We start from the raw sequence: 19,306 nt of genomic DNA on the forward strand, positions 1-19,306 counted from the left end.
AAGCAAGCTTCTAGATCACAGAACGTCCGGTTTGATAAGGCTATTAAGTCTTATGGATTTGATCAAAACCAAAATGTTTCAAATGAAAGAAAAGAAGATGTTCTTATTCTTTATAAGCCTAAATATCATATGTTCAGTGGGAGTGGTCAGTCGTTGTCAGTTGAACTCAAGATTCAATCATTGGGTAGCCGTGTAGTGCATCCTTAAGTGAATGAGGAAAACAAGAAACTATGAGATAAGTTTTGTTAGTGAAAGAGTTGTCTTTCATGGAATACATAGACTTTGACTATGAGTCATGACAAGAAAGGTTGTTGGCAAAGTGTGATTGCTAATTCTATCATTAAAAGTTAATGTGTAGCAGCTTGTGAAGCAGCAAAAGAAAGCAACCTGACTCTAGAAATTCTTAACTGATCTGGAAGTTGTTCCAGAGATAGATCGGTCATAGATACCTAGAAAGATTCAGGATTGGAGACATATTCTACCTGCTTTAAGACAAGTGGGAGATTGTTGGGAATGATGTCCTAGAAGCATAAGATGTAATAGGATATTTATTATTTATTTAATAAAAGAGTTTATTCATGATTTTATGTGCATATATTTATGAATATTTTATGAATATCAATAAAAATTTCATGGTTATTTATGTAACCTTAAACATTGTATATAAGTGTTATATACGAGAGGATAATGTTTAAGGATAATAATCAAAAAGTAATGTTCATAATGAATTTAATTAAAGTTCAGAATCTTTAATTAAAACATTATTAATACATGTCATCCCCATTTAGAATGGAACGGTGTTATCCGCACTGTTAATATGGTGAGATATTGAATGAGTGTATTTCGTATAATGAGATTATGTGGAACAAGGACACAGACACAATATGAATTTCTAATAATTTCCGTTAAGTATAGAAATTCTAATTGAGTCTACCGATGGTCATATATAGGATGGTCTTAATCCTGAGTTCTTAACAGACTTCTATTTATGGATTTGTGTCTTTTGATTTACTCGGTACGGATTCTGAGATCCTGAATCCTATTCCTTGTATTTTGGAGACATGATGAAGTAGGTAGCCGGGAATGTTATTATACGAGATGGAATCCATTCCTTCTTAAGAAAAAAGTAGATAAATAATTCTCTTGAGGGCTGATTCGGTACTTGGACCAGTAGGAGCTCCGATTCATGAATATGTTTTATGAATCACTATCCATTAGAGAATCAATGGTACTCAAGGATAAAGAAGTAATTAGAGAGGTTAACGGATTTTACCTTACTCTAATTATGAATTATTTATGGAGGATTGATCTATATGCAATGACTATATCAAATGAACACTTCACAGTTTAGAAGTAATTTATGTCTATAATTTCGAGAGTGCAATTCCAAGTTTATAGTGGAGTAACTATTGGAATTAATAGAATTAATTAATTAATTAAAGTGTTTAATTGATTATTAATTTTATTGGAGCTCGTGATTATAGGTCTATTAGCCCCCGCGTCGTCCTAGTAATTCTACCAGACACATAGGGCAAAATGGGAATTTTAGAATTACGGAATTCTAAAATTAAATACTCAAAAAATAATTAATTGAGAATTAATTATTATTTAAATAATGTGATTATTTAAATTTGAATTTGAACACATCTAGATTTATCCATTTAAACTTATTTGATAAGTTGTTCAATTTAGAATTTAAATTAATTTAAGTTTGACTTAAATTAGAATTTGAATTTGAGTCAAAATTGGACTACAGGATAAAGGATGATTTTCTCTTCCTTTCCTATCTGATATTGGCACCACACAGGGATACGAATCCCCATCTTGGCCGGCCACACTAAGGGATAAGGGATAGAGGAGATTTCGTTTTGAAATTCAAATTGGAGATAGAGATTTGATTCCTTCTAGAAGTTTGACTTCTACTCTATAAATAAGAGAATAGTAGAAAATTGTGGACACAATTTTTTGGTGACAATTTTTGAAACAATTTTTGCCCTAATTTGAATAGGGTGGCCGAAATTCTCTAAGAGTGAGAAGGAAAAAATTTTCTCCAAAAATTCCACATCGTGCATGCGTTGGTGTTTGTGGAAATTCGAGTGTTTATTGTAACCCGTTTTGTCACATGTGTGCCCACACACACGTCTTCGTGGATTCTAGGAATTGATGTGGAAGACATTGGTTTTTGAAATACAAAGCTTTAGAGCAAGTATTGTTCGAGGTCAAAGAACTCAAGTTATCATCCGAGTCGGCCTCCAGGTATTTTTCCTAATTGCGTTCTTAATAAATGAATTAATGATATTAATTTATTCGTGCATAAATTAATATAATCTATAGAGTATCTCAAAGGTTTTATGAAAATTTTTGTTATACACGATCCGCCTCCTCCCTGCACCACGCTTCCGCATCCGAATTCGATTCGGAAACCAACAAGAACATCATTACATGGTTAGTGGTATGCTTAGTGCATATGCTTGAGGGATGGATTTTGGGTTAGATAGGAATGATCTTATGTAATAAAGCCGCATTTCTTATTTTTCTATAAATAAAAAAACTGAGCAAGAGCAACATTTCACAGATCATGTAGTTTGGTGTTAATCACATTCGATGCTATATAGCTGTTTATTAAAAGAACATCTTTCTACATTCACTTCAGGTTGTCTCTTGCCAAAAAAAAAAAAAAACAAAAAAAAACAAAGAAAAAAAAGTAATTTATTTTCCTATGCATTTGTTTTTTGCTCTTTGTTCGTTTATGTGAATTTCTGTTTGACCTGAATGAAATCCTAAAAGCTGGTTTGTGGTAAGAATGGTGGAATGTTCTAAGAGTTGATTAACCTATCTTTTGGTCAATGTTCGTTTGACTGTTTGTCCTAAATTTGACCTTCCTCACACTGAGTGTTGATTGTTTCATTTCCAACTCCATGAGAGAAAACCTTTGCACTCAAATATTTCTGACACTTGTGAGATCAATGGAGTTGAGGCTTTTACTTGGTGAATTTTTCAAAGCTGCATGTGTTATGGTCAGTGGTAAGAAGGTTATGGTTTGGAGAACACACACACGACTCTGGAGTTATGACTGAAATAATCTTGATAGTATCTTTTGACTTCTTGCTAACAGTTTGTTTCAAATACTCAGGTGACTAAGCGAGTTGAGACTTAGATTTTCTTTGTGACATGATTTCTCTTGCGCTTGGATTGCTAGAGACTAGCAATAAGCTGGTTAGGGGTTGTGATCAGTGCATGAAAATGCACCCTAAATACTGCTTTTGATTTATATAATATTAAAATATTTAAGCTTTAATTAAACAATTTTATTATTTTTATTCAGAACATTTTTAATTGGAATTTGTCTAGTTTTTACTTAATTATTTCAGATGAAAGCAGTGTAAAAAACTACATAAGAAGAAGCCATGAAAGCCATATTTTCAGCCCATCCGAGCCACATAAGCCGAGCCAATCAGAGGGAGCCACGCCTTCCTTCAGCCAAGCTGATTTCCGCGTAGGCCCCAGCTCTTCCACGTTCCCCGACGCTTCCTCGCGCGCGTCCACAGCACGCCTATTCCTCAGCGAGCGCGTTCCTTCCACGCGACCATCACCGCGCGTCCAAGCTTCCCTCCGCGTGGGTCCTGTGTGTCAGCGTGCCAGCCCTGCGTCCATCCTGCGCGGGCCAGCTGTCCCCACGACAGTCTCCTGCCAGCACACGCTAGCGCCTTTCCTCCACTCCACGCGCGACACGTGGCAACTCTATTCCTTTCCTCCAACCAAGCTTTTTCACGTGTCCAGATGAATGCTAAATCTGGATTTCTTCTCCGCAAATGACCAGATTTCTTCCCTAAATTAAATATATGATTTCTCCTAATTTATGTGTAATTTTATTTTGTTTCCCTTTCTTTTGTAATTTTCTATTTTTATTGTTTGTTTCCTTATTTGACAGGCAACCTCTGAACACTATAAATAGAGGGGTTAGCCTAAGGTTTTAAAAAGCTTTGAATATTCAGTTTTCTGTCGTCTTGCTGTCAGTCTCATATTTTCTCTCTAGAACTTGTGAGAATGTTTTGCAAGCTAGGCTAGAGTTCTCTTGGTGAGGTTAGAGATGAACTTCTATTGAGTGACCCAATTCGGGATTTTGATTCCTTATGTTGTAAAGTTCAACATCTGAATGAATTAAATCTCATCTATTTTCTATTACTTTTCAAAATATTGTGTGCCAATTTTTATATAAGTTTAGTCACGCTTTTCTTATGTAATTTTGTCATGCATTGTTTTGTTATTCAAATTATTTTACAAATTGTCTTTTACTGTAATATTGTCAAATTGATATATTGTCGATTTTAGATAACTTGTAATAATAATATTTTCGGAGTCAACATAGAGATTTAATTTATTCGGTCCTTTTATTTTGTGAATCAAAACTTGAATTGGTGAACGAAGCATTAGGGATTCTCGACACTTTATCATTTTTACTACTGAATTTTCTTCACACAAATTTTCTCCATTTTACTTTATTTCCAACAAAATCTCAAAAACTCTTCTTTTTCTTTAATTCACTTGTTATTTATCTTTCTCTTACGCTCTTATTTTGCTTATATTTCTTGTTATTTTGTTATCTCTCTATGGATACGACCGCCCTTCTGTGCTACAATCGACCGCTTGTGAACATCACTTTTGGGCGTTAATCAGGCCCCATGAGGGGGGGCCTACGGCCCAAAGGATGGACCTACGACCCAAAGAGGGGGACCTACGACCTAAAGGGGCGACCTACGACCTAAAGGGGGAGACCTACGTCCCAAAGCAGGGACCTACGACCCAAAGGGGGCTACCTACGACCCAAAGGGGGGACCTACGACCCCAAGGGCAGGACCTACGACCCCAACAGGGGGATGAATTGGCCCCATGGGGGGACCTACAGCCCCAAGGGGGCGACCAACGACCCCTATGGGGACCTACGACCCTAATGGGGGACCTACTGCCCCAAGGGTGGGACCTACGACCCCAACGGGAGGACAAATTGGCCCCAAGAGGGGGCCCTACGGCCCTAAGGGGGGACCTACGGGCCCAAAGAGGGGGACGTACGGCACCAAAGGGAGGAGCTATGGCCCTAAGGGGGGACCAACGGGCCCTAAAAGGGGGACTTACGACCCCAAGAGGGGGACCTACGGCCCCAAGCGGGGACCTACAACTCCAAGGGGGGACCTACGGGCCCCAAAGGGGGATGTACGGCCCCAAGGGGGACCTGCGGCCCAAAAAGGGGACCTACGACCCAAATGAGGGGACTTACGACCCAAAGGGGGCACCTATGACCTAAAGGGGGAACCTCCGACCCAAAGTGGGGGACCAACAGTCCAAAGGGGGGGACCTACGACCCAAAGGGGGGGACCTACAGACCCAAAGTGGGGACCTACGGCCCCAATGGGGGGACCCCTACGACCCGAAGGGGGGACCTACGGCCCGAAGAGGGGGACCTCCGGGCCCCAAGGTGCGGACCTACGGCCCCAAGGGACTTACGGCTTCAAGGGGGGACCTACGTCCTCAAGGAGGGGACTTATGGCCCTAAGGGGGGGACCTACGACCCCAAGAGGGGACTTTCGGCCCCAAGGGGGGACCTACGGGTTCCAAGGGGAGACCTACCACTCAAAGGTGGGGACCTACGGGCTACAAGAGGGGAACCTACGGCCCCAAGGGGGGACCTACGGCTTCAAGGGGGGACCTGCGGGCCGCAAGGGGGGGACCTGCGGACCCAATGGGGGACCTGCAGCCCCAAGGAGGGGACTTACGGGCCCAATGGGTGACTTACGGCCCTAAGGGGGGACCTATGGCCTAACGGGGGGACCTACGGACCCAAGGAGGGGACTTACGGCCCCAAGGGGGGACCCACGGCCCCAAGGGGGACCTACAGCCCTAAGGAGGGGACTTACGGCCCCAATGGGGGACCTACGTGCCCCAAGGGGGGACCTATGGCCCCAAAGGGCAGACCGATGGCCCCAAGGGCGAGTCCTGCGGCACCAAGGGGGGACCTACGGCCCTAAGGGGGGAACCTACGGCCCCACATGGTGGACCTACGGGCCCCAAGGTAGAGACCTACGGCCCAAGGGGGGAACCTGCGGGCTTCAAGAGGGGGACCTACTGCCCCAATGGGGGGACCTACGGACCCAAGGGGGACCTATGGCCCCAAGGAAGGGACTTAGGGCCCCAAGGGGGGGACTTACGGTCCCAAGGGCGAGACCTATAGCCCCAAGGGGGAGACCTACGGCTTCAAGGGGGGGCCTACGGCCCCAAGGAGGGGACTTACGGCCCCAAAGGGGGACCTACGTCCCCAATGAAGGGACTTAAGACCCCAATGGGGGGACCTACGTGCTCTTAGGGGGACCGACGGCCTCAAGGGGGAGACCTGCGGCCCTAAAGGGGGACCTACAGCCATAATGGGGGGACCTACGGCCCCAAGGTGGGGACCTACGGGCCCCAAGGTGGGGACCTACGGCTTCAAAACCTACGGCCCCAAGGGGGGACCTACGGCCCCAAGGAGGGACTTACAGCCCCAAGGGGGGACCTACGGGCCCCAAGGGAGGACCTACGTCCTCAAGGGGTGGACTTACGGACCCAAGGGGAGGACCTACGGCCCCAATGGGGGGATCTACAGCCCCGATGAGAGGACTTACGGCCCCAAGGGGGGGACTTGCGTGCCTTAAGGGGGGGACCGACGGCCCCAAGGAGGAGACCGACGGCCCCAAGAGGCGGACCTACGGCCCCATTAGGTGGACCTACGGGCCCCAATGGGGGGCCCTACGGCTCCAAAGGGGGACCTACGGCCCCAGGGGAGACCTACGGGCCCAAAAGGGGGGACGTACGGCCCCAAGGGGGGACCTACGACGCCAAGGGAGGACTTACGGCCCCAAGGGGGGACCTACGAGCCAAATAGGGGACGTACGACCCAAAAACGGGGTCCTACGACCCAAAGAGTTGACCTACGATTGAAATGGGGGGACCTATGACCTAATGGGGGGGACCAACGACCCAAAGGGGGGGACCAACGACCCAAAGGGGGTGTCCTATGACGCAAAAAGTGGGACCTACGACCCAAAGGGGGGAACCTACTGTAACGACCGGGAAAATTTCAGGTCTAATATGGACAGTCCGGTATTTTGACCATAATTTCTTCTGAAACGGAAAGTAGTAGAATTTTTAGCTTGATTAAAGAAATGTTATGTAGAAACTTTATGTACAGGGTAAAATCTCCCAAAAAGTATAAAGTTATAGTACGAATATTTTTACAAATAAAATTCATAAATATCAGTTATGAATAGTGAAATATCAGTTAAAAGTTAAAAATTTTCGCGGATATATTTTAGTTATGAAAAATTGAAATATTTGGTTTGTGACCAAATGACCAGTTAGAAAAAGAGTAGAAATATTAGAAGTAAGGAAAATATCAATTGTTCCTGAAACAGAATTTTCCCGAGTCAATTAAAGCGGAAAACTGCTCAAAGAATGAGTACCGAAAGGGTACGCGTTTTGGGCAATTCTGAATCAATTAAAATGATAATTTCAAAAAAAAAAAATTGACTAACGAGATACCCAAGAGAATTGGGTTGAACATGAGAAGTTTGACCCAGGGTCCTCGACAGTCCAGAAAAGCAGTCTAGAACCTGTACTAGTTGTGGAATTATCAGTACCGGTAAGAGACTCGTCTCGAGAAATGGAAAGTTTGGTCTCGACAAGAAAAATTTGGGGAACATAGAACCACTTAAGTTAAGTGTTACACTTAAGTAGAATTAGTAAAATTAAATTAAGGAAATTAAAATAGTTTCCTTAATTTAGAAAGTAATATTAGATATTATAAGAAATATATTAATATAATATTCATTAATGTCCTAAAAGAGGCCCACGGAGGAAATTAGGAGCCATTTTGTTCTTCTTTCCTAAAGAGTGGCCGACCAAGAGAGAAAAAGAAGGAAATAAGGGGTAATCCAAGGAATCGTCCATTTTCGTCAAAATTTCTTCCGTTTAGTCTGGTATAAACGTAACCCGAGACATTTTAGCGGAGAATCTCAACTTCTCAAGGTAAGAATTCAGATTTTTCATGAGAAATTGCATGTTTTCATTTTTGGATGAGTAGTAACTCATCTCGGAAAAAATCTGTAAAACTGAAAAACGAAACTGAGGTTTTGTCGGGGACTGTGATAGGAGTTCAACGTGTGATTTTTGAAACGATTGAACAAAATTTTTTTGGATTTACACTAAGAAATCCGAAAACCCTAGAAAATGAGGAACATGTGTTTTTGTTCAATTTTATGTTAGAATCTGTGTTCAGGAATGTGAATCTTGACTCTAGGTACCGAAATCAGAATTAAAATGAGTTATTAAAAACTCAAAAAAAAGAGAAAAACTAGGCGAAACTCTGCCGAAATTTCTAAAAAACCTAGGTAGTAAGAAATGAGTTAGGAATTTGATTCTCGAAAATGAATAACAGTGTCAAGACTCGGGAATGAATAGATTGAGGTTCAGAAATTGAACATAACGAGAATTCCCAGTTTTGGACTGAAACTGGAAATTAGGCCCATGACTGAGTAACTTGCACAGTTTTAGAGCAAATCCTTGAGGTAGGAAATAGTTGAGGTTGAATACCAAACATAAGGATTGTAGACCTTTCTGAAGTAAATTTCAATGTAGTTATTGATCTTAGATTTTGAATCTAATGATCAAAAATTTATGCAATAAGATCAATTAACGCTTGAGGTCGGGAAGCATCAAGTGAGACAAAGGAGGCGTTGTTAGCAGAACTTTGGTAAGTACAGTAGTTTTTCTATGGCTATATCACGAACAAGCTTACTTTTCTATGTTGCACAAAAATTGTGCATGTGGTAGAATTTTGAATGCTAGATACAATGTGAATATTAGATACTATGTTAAGTATGTATCTACAGGACTTATGTAATCATAGAACTTTATTTTGCGAAAGTACGTGTCGATGTTAAGTCGAGATCAAACTAAGAGAAAAGAAAAGTTAAACTTTAACGAAATTCAATCTCATGATAAATTGCTCAAAAACGAACAAATTCATAAGATTTAACTGAAGTTACCGTTTCAATGTGAAAATTGATAAACGGTAAGAGACTAAATGTTCTGTTTGTACCAGCCTTCGAAGGAAAGGTTATTATGAGACTATGAAAGAAATGAAACCGTGACTGAGTTAGATTGGTTAGCTACCCAACTCCTTACTGGTTATGCGCGCTATGGTACAACAGGACAGGGCCCCTAAGAAGTAAAAGACAAGAAAATGAAATATGGAACCATTCCATATAACGGTATGGTATCCGTAAACAAGAATGAAAAGAATGAGAAACACAGAATGAAAGTCGTTTAAAATTCTCTACTAGGCTATATGACATGAATGCATATATGGGTATGCATAATTATTGCATCTGTTATGATCTATTGATACTTGCTGAGTAAAAGCTCATTAAGTTTGTTCGTGTTGTAGGAAGCACGGGTAAGGCACCGGCTCCCTGAAACTTGATGCTGGGCATGCAGAGAGGATGTAGCAGTGGAATGTGGACAAGTGGGTTGTGGATGTATCACGTGCTTTAGAAACGTTGCTGAACTTTATATGTAAAATAAAATAGTTTCTTATGTATTGTGATGACTAATGTAACAGAATGCTACATCATTTTAGGAAAGGCTGAAAACAGAATGCTAGCTAAATGCTACAACATTTTAACGTATTTGGTAAAAAAAAAAAATGGCCTGAAATTTTAAGAAGTTAAAACTAGTAAACGGTAGAGATTAAGAAATGTTAAGTATGAGCATAGGATGATGATCAAAAGTTAGGATCGTCACACTACGACCCAAAATGGGGGACCTATGACCCAAAGGGGGGGACCTACGACCCAAAGGGTGGGACCTACGACCCAAAGGGGGGGACTTACGACCCAAATAGGGGACCTACGACCCAAAGGGGGGACCTACGACCCAAAAGGGGGGGACCTACGACCCGAAGGGAGGGACCTACAACCCAAAGGGGGGACCTACGTCCCAAAGGGGGGGCCTACTACCCAAAGGGGGGGACCTGCAACCTAAAGAGGGGGACCTATGACCCAAAGGGGGGAACCTACTAATACGAACCCCGCCAACAACGTGACGAAACCCGTAGCCAAATATGGGATGCGATTCTAGATCTTCAAGAATTGATGGAAACCGCGACCCGTTGCTTAGCAAAGCAAGAACCTTAGTATGATGAAGACGCCACAAACGAGTATGGAAAATCCGTTTGATAAGTCAAGGGTGAACGCCACAAGGAATCCTTGATAAGTTCAGAATAGTTTCTTTAAGAACACAAGAAAAATATCTCACAATGTGAATAAAATATTTAAACTTCTTATTAAATTCGGATTTCAGCCTTAAGTAGCCGAAAATACGATAAAGATAGTCAAAATTGTAAAAGTCATATTCTACCCTTAATGTGGTAGGCGCCTACATGAAGATAAACACCTAAAGATAAGATAAAACACGCCTAAAACTAATCCTAGGGAAGGAATCTGAATTTGAGTCTAACTCCTTCTTTTTAAACGCCTAATATGAAATTTAAATGTTTAAAATTAAACCTTGAATCTAAAAAGATAGAATGATAATGAAATCAAGTCTTTATCTGTAATTGTGACTTGATTCCTTGCTGGAAATTGTGCCTAAGCCTCTTGTTCTTGCTGGAAATTACGCCTAAGCCTCTTGGTCTTACCCTTACACGCGTATCTTGGAATGACATGCGAATTGGCCATGCAATGGCTTAATGGACGTGTATGTCTGAATGGCTTTCTTCCGGATCAACTTTAATGAGTAAAACTAGCCTTTGTTCACCCTCAGTAGTGAACACTCTATCTTCTTGTTGTAGAACTCTCCGGACTAGGTTATTCACTTCTTCTTTAAATCTTTTAGCTCGATACCTTGTCACCGGACCAACTGGGACTTGAATTGGATCATGTGTATTCCTTGTATCTCTGATGTCTTCATCACCTACGACCCAAAGGGGGGGGACCTACGACCTATAAGGGGGGACCTACAACCCAAAGGAGGGGCCTACGACCCAAAGGGGGGACCTACGATCCAAAACAGGGGGACCTACGACCCAAAGGGGGGGACCTACGACCTAAAGAGGGGGACCTACGATCTAAAAGGGGGGACTTACGACTCAACGTTTCAATTTATCACCTTTTCTTTTGTCCAAATTTCAAGCTTACAAACTGCAGCCATTGTTGATAAAATACATTAATAAATACAAATATACTATAAGTATATAAATTATATGACGAGCTTTTATTAATGGTGATAGTGGTTGAATCTCACCATTTCATCCTCATAAAATGGCTCATCACCAAGTTCAAGGAGAGCAGTGAAATCATGGAAATTTAATGCAGTCATTTTCTAAAATAAAAACCAGAATTTAATGTTAATTCGTTCATTTTTAAACAATAAACAATATAAATAAACTTGAGTAATACAATGTTATGTAACAAAATTGATAAGTAGAATATCTTTTCTCTGAGATTTCTGAAAATTAATTGAACTTTGTAAATAAAAGAGCAAGAAAATGAGTAATCGAGAGAGAAAAGCGTAGAATAAATATCAAAGAGACAAGATAAGAGATAGAATGAGAGTGAGATGAGAAGTTGAGAGTGAATTGTTGTGTGGGATTTAAGGGTATTTATAGATAAATTTTTGGTGCATTTCTCGGCTTGTGACCATTGGGCCCTTCGCGTGCCCAACGGTCACAAGCTGGCGGGCTGAATCATTCATGGGCCGAGTAGAACAAATGCCGAATCTGGGATTGGGCCGGACCGCCAACTTCAAGGGCTAGGACCGGGCCTGGGCCACAGGTTGAGAAGCCGTGGCCCAGCCCTAGCCCATCATATTTACTACATCTATACTTAAAAGTTAAAAAAAATGAAAACAACGTTTCTATTTAATAAAAATCAAATACATCAAATGCTTTTTTTTTATTTCATAATAATCAGAAAAATGCATCATGTACATAGTTTTAGACCTTATTGAAACTTAATAGCATATTTTAAAAATGTTAGGTAATAGCATTTTTAGAATTAGCTAATGTTTTAAAGTATTTGCTTTTCCAAAGTTACCTCTTCAGGTTTTCCCTTATTTCTTTTATTTTTTGATAATTTCTTTGATAGGACAAAAAAAGGCTATTTTTATTTGTTTACCTTTCAACCGTCGAATTTGTATTATAAACTGTCTATTTTGCGTATTTTTTATCTGATGTGATTTTGACCACATTTAAATGTCAGAAACTAGTACTACCAATACAAAGATATGCTAGAGAAAGTTCTTTTTTTTCTTTTTTACGTTTTCTTTATCTCTCTATCGCATCTCTTTGTTTCTATATACTCTCTCTATGTTCTCTTTTGATTCTTCTCTCTCACTCACCTATTGATGCTCCTCTCTACCTTGTCTATGGCTTGGCGCCATTCCGAGATGGGCATCCATGGAGCGCGGCGATCATCTCCGATTTGCAACGATCTAGTAGTTTGTTGGGGAAGACAACGACATTGCTAGTGACAAAGATCTCGACCGAGGAAAGCCTAAGATTTAGGGGATCTTTGCTAAGGAAAGAGCTCATGATTCGCAAATTGGCCTTGAAAAAAAAAGGCCGACATCGAAAAACAGCCAGCGTTCGTGACTGCGTTCTCCAGAGAAGACGAAGACATTGGGCATGTTTGGTAACATTTTGAAAATGATTTTGTTTTCAATACAAAAGTAAAAAATGAGATTGTTTTTAGAATCATTCTGAGACCAATTCTGAAATTGCGTTTGGTTGATTTTTTAAGAGATTGTATTGAGTATAATAAAAAAGTGAAATCGTGTTCGGTTATAATTATTAATTAATATAATATAGCATTGTTGATAAGTATTATAAAATGAAAACAGAAAAGGAAAAATAATTTTCAACTGTTTTCTAATTCATTCACAAAAATCATTCTCACTGTTTTTTGTTTTCGTTTTTAAAATATTTGCTAAACAAATACGGTTTACAAACTATTTTTATTTTCGTGTCTCAAAAGACATGCGAAAACATTTCAAAAACAATCAAAAACTAATTCTATCATCTATTATATTGTTGCTTAGATGTTTAAATGGCTTCATGCTTATCAAACGTTTGTTAGTTGTTAGGGATCGCAAAAGTAAAAAATTTCCAATCCTATGAAATTGGAATAATTTGATAAACAACCACGTCTACCACAATGATTTCACATAATGTTTTTAGCAATAATTATTTAGGTCTTCTTCCATAGGTGCTTCTACCGTTAGTGTAACCTTAAATATGACATTATAATCGCATAAAAACAAAAATATACTTTAAATAAAATACACAAAACGAATAGAATCTGAAATAACCTCACACCCTACTATAACATTCTCCTAACTAATTACGCAACAATGAAAATTGGAGCAATACATTATTAAGAATGAAAATAAGTTAGACAACTTTAATAAAGGATTATGCCATAAAAACTTTAATGAATGAATTATGTAATTGCATACTTTACTTAACAATAATTTCATATTTACATTAATGATAATCCCTCCATTCTGATTTTTTTTTTTTCAAAAGAAGAATTTATAAGAAACTCCAAGAGAAAAAAAAAAAGCCCACTATCTCTCCAACATATTTTTCTTCCGAAATTAGCAATTGGGAATATTTCCCCAGGATTTATAGACAACTCAACTACGGTGCTTATCAAAAATAAAAAAAATAAATAAAAACAATTCAAATATTGTAGTAGACGCTGGACGTCTTTTTTTTTTTAAATTTTTTTCTTCCTGTCATTTTTGTATAAAGTTGTTCAACTTTATAAGTTCCGATTATACATTTTCTACCAAAAAAAAAAAAAAACGATCATACATTATTTAGAAAAAAAGGAAAAAAAATTCTCCTATGCATATTATAATTTATGATTCTGTTACAATATTTTTATCTAATAAAAATTTTAAATTTTAAAAATTAAAATCATAAATTAAAATTTTAAATCTATAAACTAATCGTCACTTCAATCCAAAAAAAAACATTAAAGATGATCGGTCCCCTTCACTTTACTGATTTGAGTTTAGAATTCGAGTTTTTCTACAGTAAAAAACTATCACAAATAATCACATCTAACTTTTTTGCTATAGTAAAAAGTTCTCATATAAAATCACATTTTAACTCGAATTCTAAACTCGAATCAACAAAGTGAACGAGACCATTTTACAACATGTTTTTTTAATTTAAACTTTAAAAGCAAAAATATAATAAAGTAGGATTAGATTCTTCCACCCACCGGCAGAGAGAAAGACAGAGAAGGTGGGCTTTTCATTATATATTTATATTTATTTCATCATATTTATGCCTTTTCCCTTTATTTATATATTTGTTTGCGCGCTTCATAGCAATTCTCGCCCAAGAATCCAAAAAGCACACGCGGTCATTCAGATTACAGATTACAGACTACAGATTTTGGACTTATTTTTAAACCCAATTGTAGAATTGTAACGATTTTGGAAGGCTCCTTTAAATTTCCCAAAATCGAAGAAATTAATTACCCAATCCAATCCCACCTATTTTCCCACTTCTGTCCTGGTTCCTCTTGTCTTTTCTCAGACTCCACCTTCTTCAGAAAAATCAACAATCTCTCTCTCTCTCTCCTCCGCTTTTCTCTCTCCACTGCTCAGCTATTAAGGTACTCTTTTTTTCTTTTTTTTTTTTTTTTAAATCTCTTTGATCATCTATCGCTTTGTTCCGCGTTTTAATTTTGTGGTCTTAATGTAAATTTCTGAGAATGGGTTTTGTGTTAAGAACCTCTCTGTACGCAGAGCAATTTTTTTTTTTTTTTTTTTTTTTTTTCGAAAAAAGTTCTGACGGGGTCTTATTTTTTGATCAATTACTTTTATTTTTTATTTTTATTTTTTTTTTGTAATTGGCAATTGATTATCTGTATAACTTTTTTTGGTGGAATTGGCTTCTTTTTTTTTTTGGCTTAACATTTGTGGAAGGATGTTTTCTGCGTAATAATTCCACTTAGAAATCTGCTGTCTGAGGATTTCGTGTGGGTTGATTATTCTGTTTTTTCTTACCACTAAAGGAAAGAACTTTCATGATTTTTTTTTCCTCTTTTGATAAGCATCAATTTTCCTTATTTTGTTGGAATTCTATGTGAAGAAAATTTTCACCTTTTATGTCAAATGAGGGGGAAAAAAAATCTCAAAAGAAACGGAAAAGAAATTCCCTTTTTGTGAATTATCTATGTCAAATGTGCGATAACTTTCTCCCAATTTCTCAAATTTGATATGCCGTTTTTCTCCGAATGAGTCATTGAACTTCATAGCAACTTTCCCATGACAACTCAATTAATAGCTTATATAATATATATGTATAAACTTATGTATATATATTGACAGTAGTTTTCTCTCAACCAAATCAGCTTGGATGTACGTGTATTTCATTTTGGTTAATTCAGTTCATGAATTGATATAGAAACAACTAGTTTGGTGTTTGTTCTTTGTGAATGCGATTCATTAACATGATTCTCTTCTGTTTACAGGTGAAGAAAATAAATTGATTCTTTCACTTGATCAAAAAGACAAAAAGGCTATTCAGCCTTTTCAGAGAGAAGAGGGAGGGTACCGGTTCGCGAAGGCTGTGACCCTTCTGCGAGCTTTGAGTCCTCTCTCCTTCTTGGGAAGAAAAGGGTTATTGTTGTGCAAAAGGGAGCATCTGAGACTTGGTTAGCTTCTCCTGTCAATGAGATTGGAGAATTGTTGTGGTGGGTTTTGAGTGAAAAATCTGAAGCTGGCATAATGGGAGCTGTTTGTTGTTGTTTTAGTGTGGAAGATTTTGAAGATTATGTGAATCCAAACAGTTCTGTATATAGGAACTGCATTTGCCTTAGTTGTTTTCTTCAGAACTTTATTAATGTGGTATGTCTTTTCGCATTTTCATTCTTTCTGTTGCTCTGTATGTATGCTGTATGCACATTGCTTTTCTAGTTCTTAGCCTTTTGACTTACATATTATGGATCACTTGTTTTGGAGTGTTTACTTTTAGCCTGTTAGTCTGAGGCTTGGTTAGCTTCTTAATGTGGTATGTCTTTTTGGGACTCATCAGTGAAAGCCTCGTATAAAAATTGCGACAGGAACAGGAAATGAGAATTGCCGAGAGAGAGTTGTGAGTTTGCGTTGTTAGGTCTTAGTGATATGATTACATTTTACAGACGACACTTAATTAACTGATTGTTATGTTTGCAATTGTTAATTATAAGATTCTATAAGCAACGCTTTGACTAAATTCTACCAAGAAAGGAATATGCTTCTACCATTTTATACATTGCCTTTTGGCTTTGAAATTTGAATAAGATACTTGGTTGAAAACCCGATTTGAAAGTTGAAACACCACCATATATGTAGTTTCCTTGTTTGGACGAATAAGGATCTGCTTTTTAGTTCTTTTACACTGAGGTAGATGTTCCCTAGCATTTAGAAGTTAGTAATTTATCTTGTGTGAATTCAGATTTGTTTTACAAGAACTTTAAAACGGTAACTTTCTGGAAAAACGGAACCGTTTTTCTTTTATTTTTTAATTTGTTGCAGTATACATCACTGTTCCGAAGAAGCGAGGTGCATTCCCTCCCTTCATCTATTCAGGGGGCAGCATCTTTGAGTTCTACAACATCACTTGACAACTCTCTAGCTGACATGTATCGTTCTCCTCCGAGGCCTTTGCCTTATGACGCTGACCCGAGATACTTCCGCTTGCAGCGGGATGGACTGATTTCAAGGCGTGAGAAAGGCACGAGTCATTCACATGAAGAGTCAGAACCTTTAAGAAGTGATACTGATGCAGATTCAGAAAGTTTGAGTACAGCTGACAAATGGAATGAATCTGTTTGCGAAGATGGATCCAAAGAACACCGCTCTAAGTCCTCACTAAAGCTCTCAGTGACTAAAACAACAACTGGCGTTGGTAACATTTATACCTCATCAGAAGATGAGGATGTCTGCCCTACATGTCTTGAAGGTATTTTTGTCACTAACTTTATTTGAATTTTTATTGTCACCATGTCAATCCTATTTTAATGGTGCTGCTGCCTGTTGATTGTTAATATGCCGATTGTTAATTGTATTGAAGATTTATCAGTTGCGATAGTTGGTGATGCTTCTTAGTTGATGTTATAGGCCAAATAAACCTTCCACCTATTCTTATATAAGAGTACTTGAAAATTTCGTTATTATTATTCTTCTTTTTCATATTATATCTGCTCCTTCGCTATTTTTTTTTTCCCCAAAGAACATGTCAAAGGAAGAGAAGAAGCCTTTCACTTAAGCTTGATTTAGTTTTTATAATTATTGTTCTTTATATATATCTCTGGTACTAAATAAATCAGTTTGGTGTTCTAGCTTAGTTTCCTTAGGGGACTCGAATACAAATTTAAAGCCAAAAACACCATTTTGTGGATCCATCATGCTTGTTTGATTTAATTGCTTTATCAGCCATGAAGATATACATTATGGATCATGTAACCTATGGAAACATGTAGATTCTATGAATTTATGCTCATCTTTGTCATGTAGAATATACTCCAGAAAACCCCAAAATAATGACGAAATGCTCTCATCATTTTCACCTTGCCTGTATCTACGAATGGATGGAGAGAAGTGAAAGCTGTCCTGTATGTGGCAAGGTATTTTTCCCTACCATGGTTGTCTCGTTCACCACTTAAAAGAAAACCTGGCATTATATGTTTTACTTCGCTGGCCTAACATTTCTACAATTTTGGACAACTGATGTTTCGTTATTTGATACGAATGCACCTCAAATGAATAGATTTCCTAATTTTTTTTAAGGTTTCATGTCTCAAAATACGAAAAAGTTGTCTCCGAATAGAAACAATCTTTTGTTACCTTTAGTGCACCGCAAAACTAATATAACTCGGAAAAGAGAAAAGCAAAGATTTATGACAATTTTTAAGTTTATATTTCCAAAGCTCTTCTTTTAAAACTACGCTTGAAAGAGAGATGTGTGCCACACATTGTATAGTTTTGTCTCTAATGTTTTTTTATTTTGTTTTGTTTTGTTTTGTTTGTCTTGGCTTCTCTTTAGGTCATGGAATTCGATGAAACGACTTAATCTTTGACGGAAAAGTTTGCGTCGTGGATGAGCCTTGCAACATGGGCAGGAGACAGAAACACTGAAATATATATAGACATGTCACTGTGAATATCTGATGTTAAAACAAGTGTGATGTTATGGTACATATAAACCATTGTTCTTATAACGATAGTTGCAAGTAATATTGATTTCCACATCTTTCTTTGTTTCTAGTTATCTTTTGCGCTTTTTAACTTCCAACTAGCCACAGTTTCGCTGGACTAGTAGAATTGTACATAGAAAGATTGCATTGTGAATAGACCTTGTTTCATTGAAAAAGAAATTCAAGGCTTCCGTTGCTTCATAGCATTGTGACGACATGCTTAATTTTCATTTTCATTTTTTTTTCAACTGAAAAATCTGTACTCGGCATCCGTGTTATTCAACATCAATGCTATTGGACTAATGGTGCCTAGGGGTGGTTAAAATCACTGACCAACTGAACGGCATCAACGGGACCACTCGATATGATCGATAGTCTTGGCACCGCCAGTAGTTGGTTAGAAAACCAACTGTAGCTGTGCAGTTTGGTTGTTAGTATAGGGTTTCAACGGATATATTTTATACAAATTATATATATGGATTGTGTAGATATAGTTAACCTAGATTTGAACTAAGCCTCATCGAAGCCCCAGCAGCCCCCCCACTCGGCCCTGTTCTTCTCATAAGCCGTGAGCGAGTCCTTGTTGATGTTGTGCACCCTCTCCTCTTCAAGTTAAGAATGCGTCGAAAACCTACTAAAAACTAACCACAAAATCGAGATGAACTTGGTCAGCATTGGTCGATTTTGGCCATTTCGGTACGGCTGGTAGAACTCTCCACTGACAACCAATATGTTCAGTTTCGCTCACTATACAGAAAATCTATAAATGAAGACCAACATACATTTATAAATATGTCTGATACCAGAACTCACATAAAAATAGCCTGATATGGAGAGTTATGGGTGGAAAATAGTCTGATATGGAGAGTTATGGGTAGGACCTATTTTATGAGTCGGTAACCCTTAAAATTTTTCTAGAATAAAGCGGTTTGTTGGTTGTCAAACGTTTGTCTTGTGCCATAAGGAGGTCTTGAATGATGATGGAAAAGAGCTTGTCCCAATCCTGTAAAGTTGGGTGGGTT

General features: G+C 38.4%; 1 protein-coding gene across 2 annotated transcripts; it reads left to right on the plus strand.

Annotated features, from left to right (window-relative positions):
• Nucleotides 1-14,311: 14,311 nt before the first annotated feature.
• On the plus strand, nt 14,312-18,485 carry LOC21401143 (E3 ubiquitin-protein ligase At3g02290). 2 transcript variants are annotated; one of them, XM_024167509.1, is made up of 6 exons: nt 14,312-14,341; nt 14,428-14,717; nt 15,579-15,954; nt 16,624-17,050; nt 17,605-17,714; nt 18,134-18,485. In XM_024167509.1, the coding sequence occupies exons 3-6, from the start codon at nt 15,835-15,837 to the stop codon at nt 18,158-18,160; spliced, it is 684 nt and encodes a 227-aa protein (XP_024023277.1). In that variant the 5' UTR covers nt 14,312-14,341; nt 14,428-14,717; nt 15,579-15,834; the 3' UTR covers nt 18,161-18,485. The 2 variants fall into 2 exon arrangements, with proteins under 2 accessions (XP_024023277.1, XP_010099304.2); XM_010101002.2 differs by lacking the exon at nt 14,312-14,341 and having other exon boundaries at nt 14,393-14,717.
• The last annotated feature ends 821 nt before the right edge of the window (nt 18,486-19,306 follow it).

Source organism: Morus notabilis, unplaced genomic scaffold (assembly GCF_000414095.1).
Source record: "Morus notabilis unplaced genomic scaffold, ASM41409v2 Scaffold948, whole genome shotgun sequence".
Taxonomy (NCBI): Eukaryota; Viridiplantae; Streptophyta; class Magnoliopsida; order Rosales; family Moraceae; genus Morus; species Morus notabilis.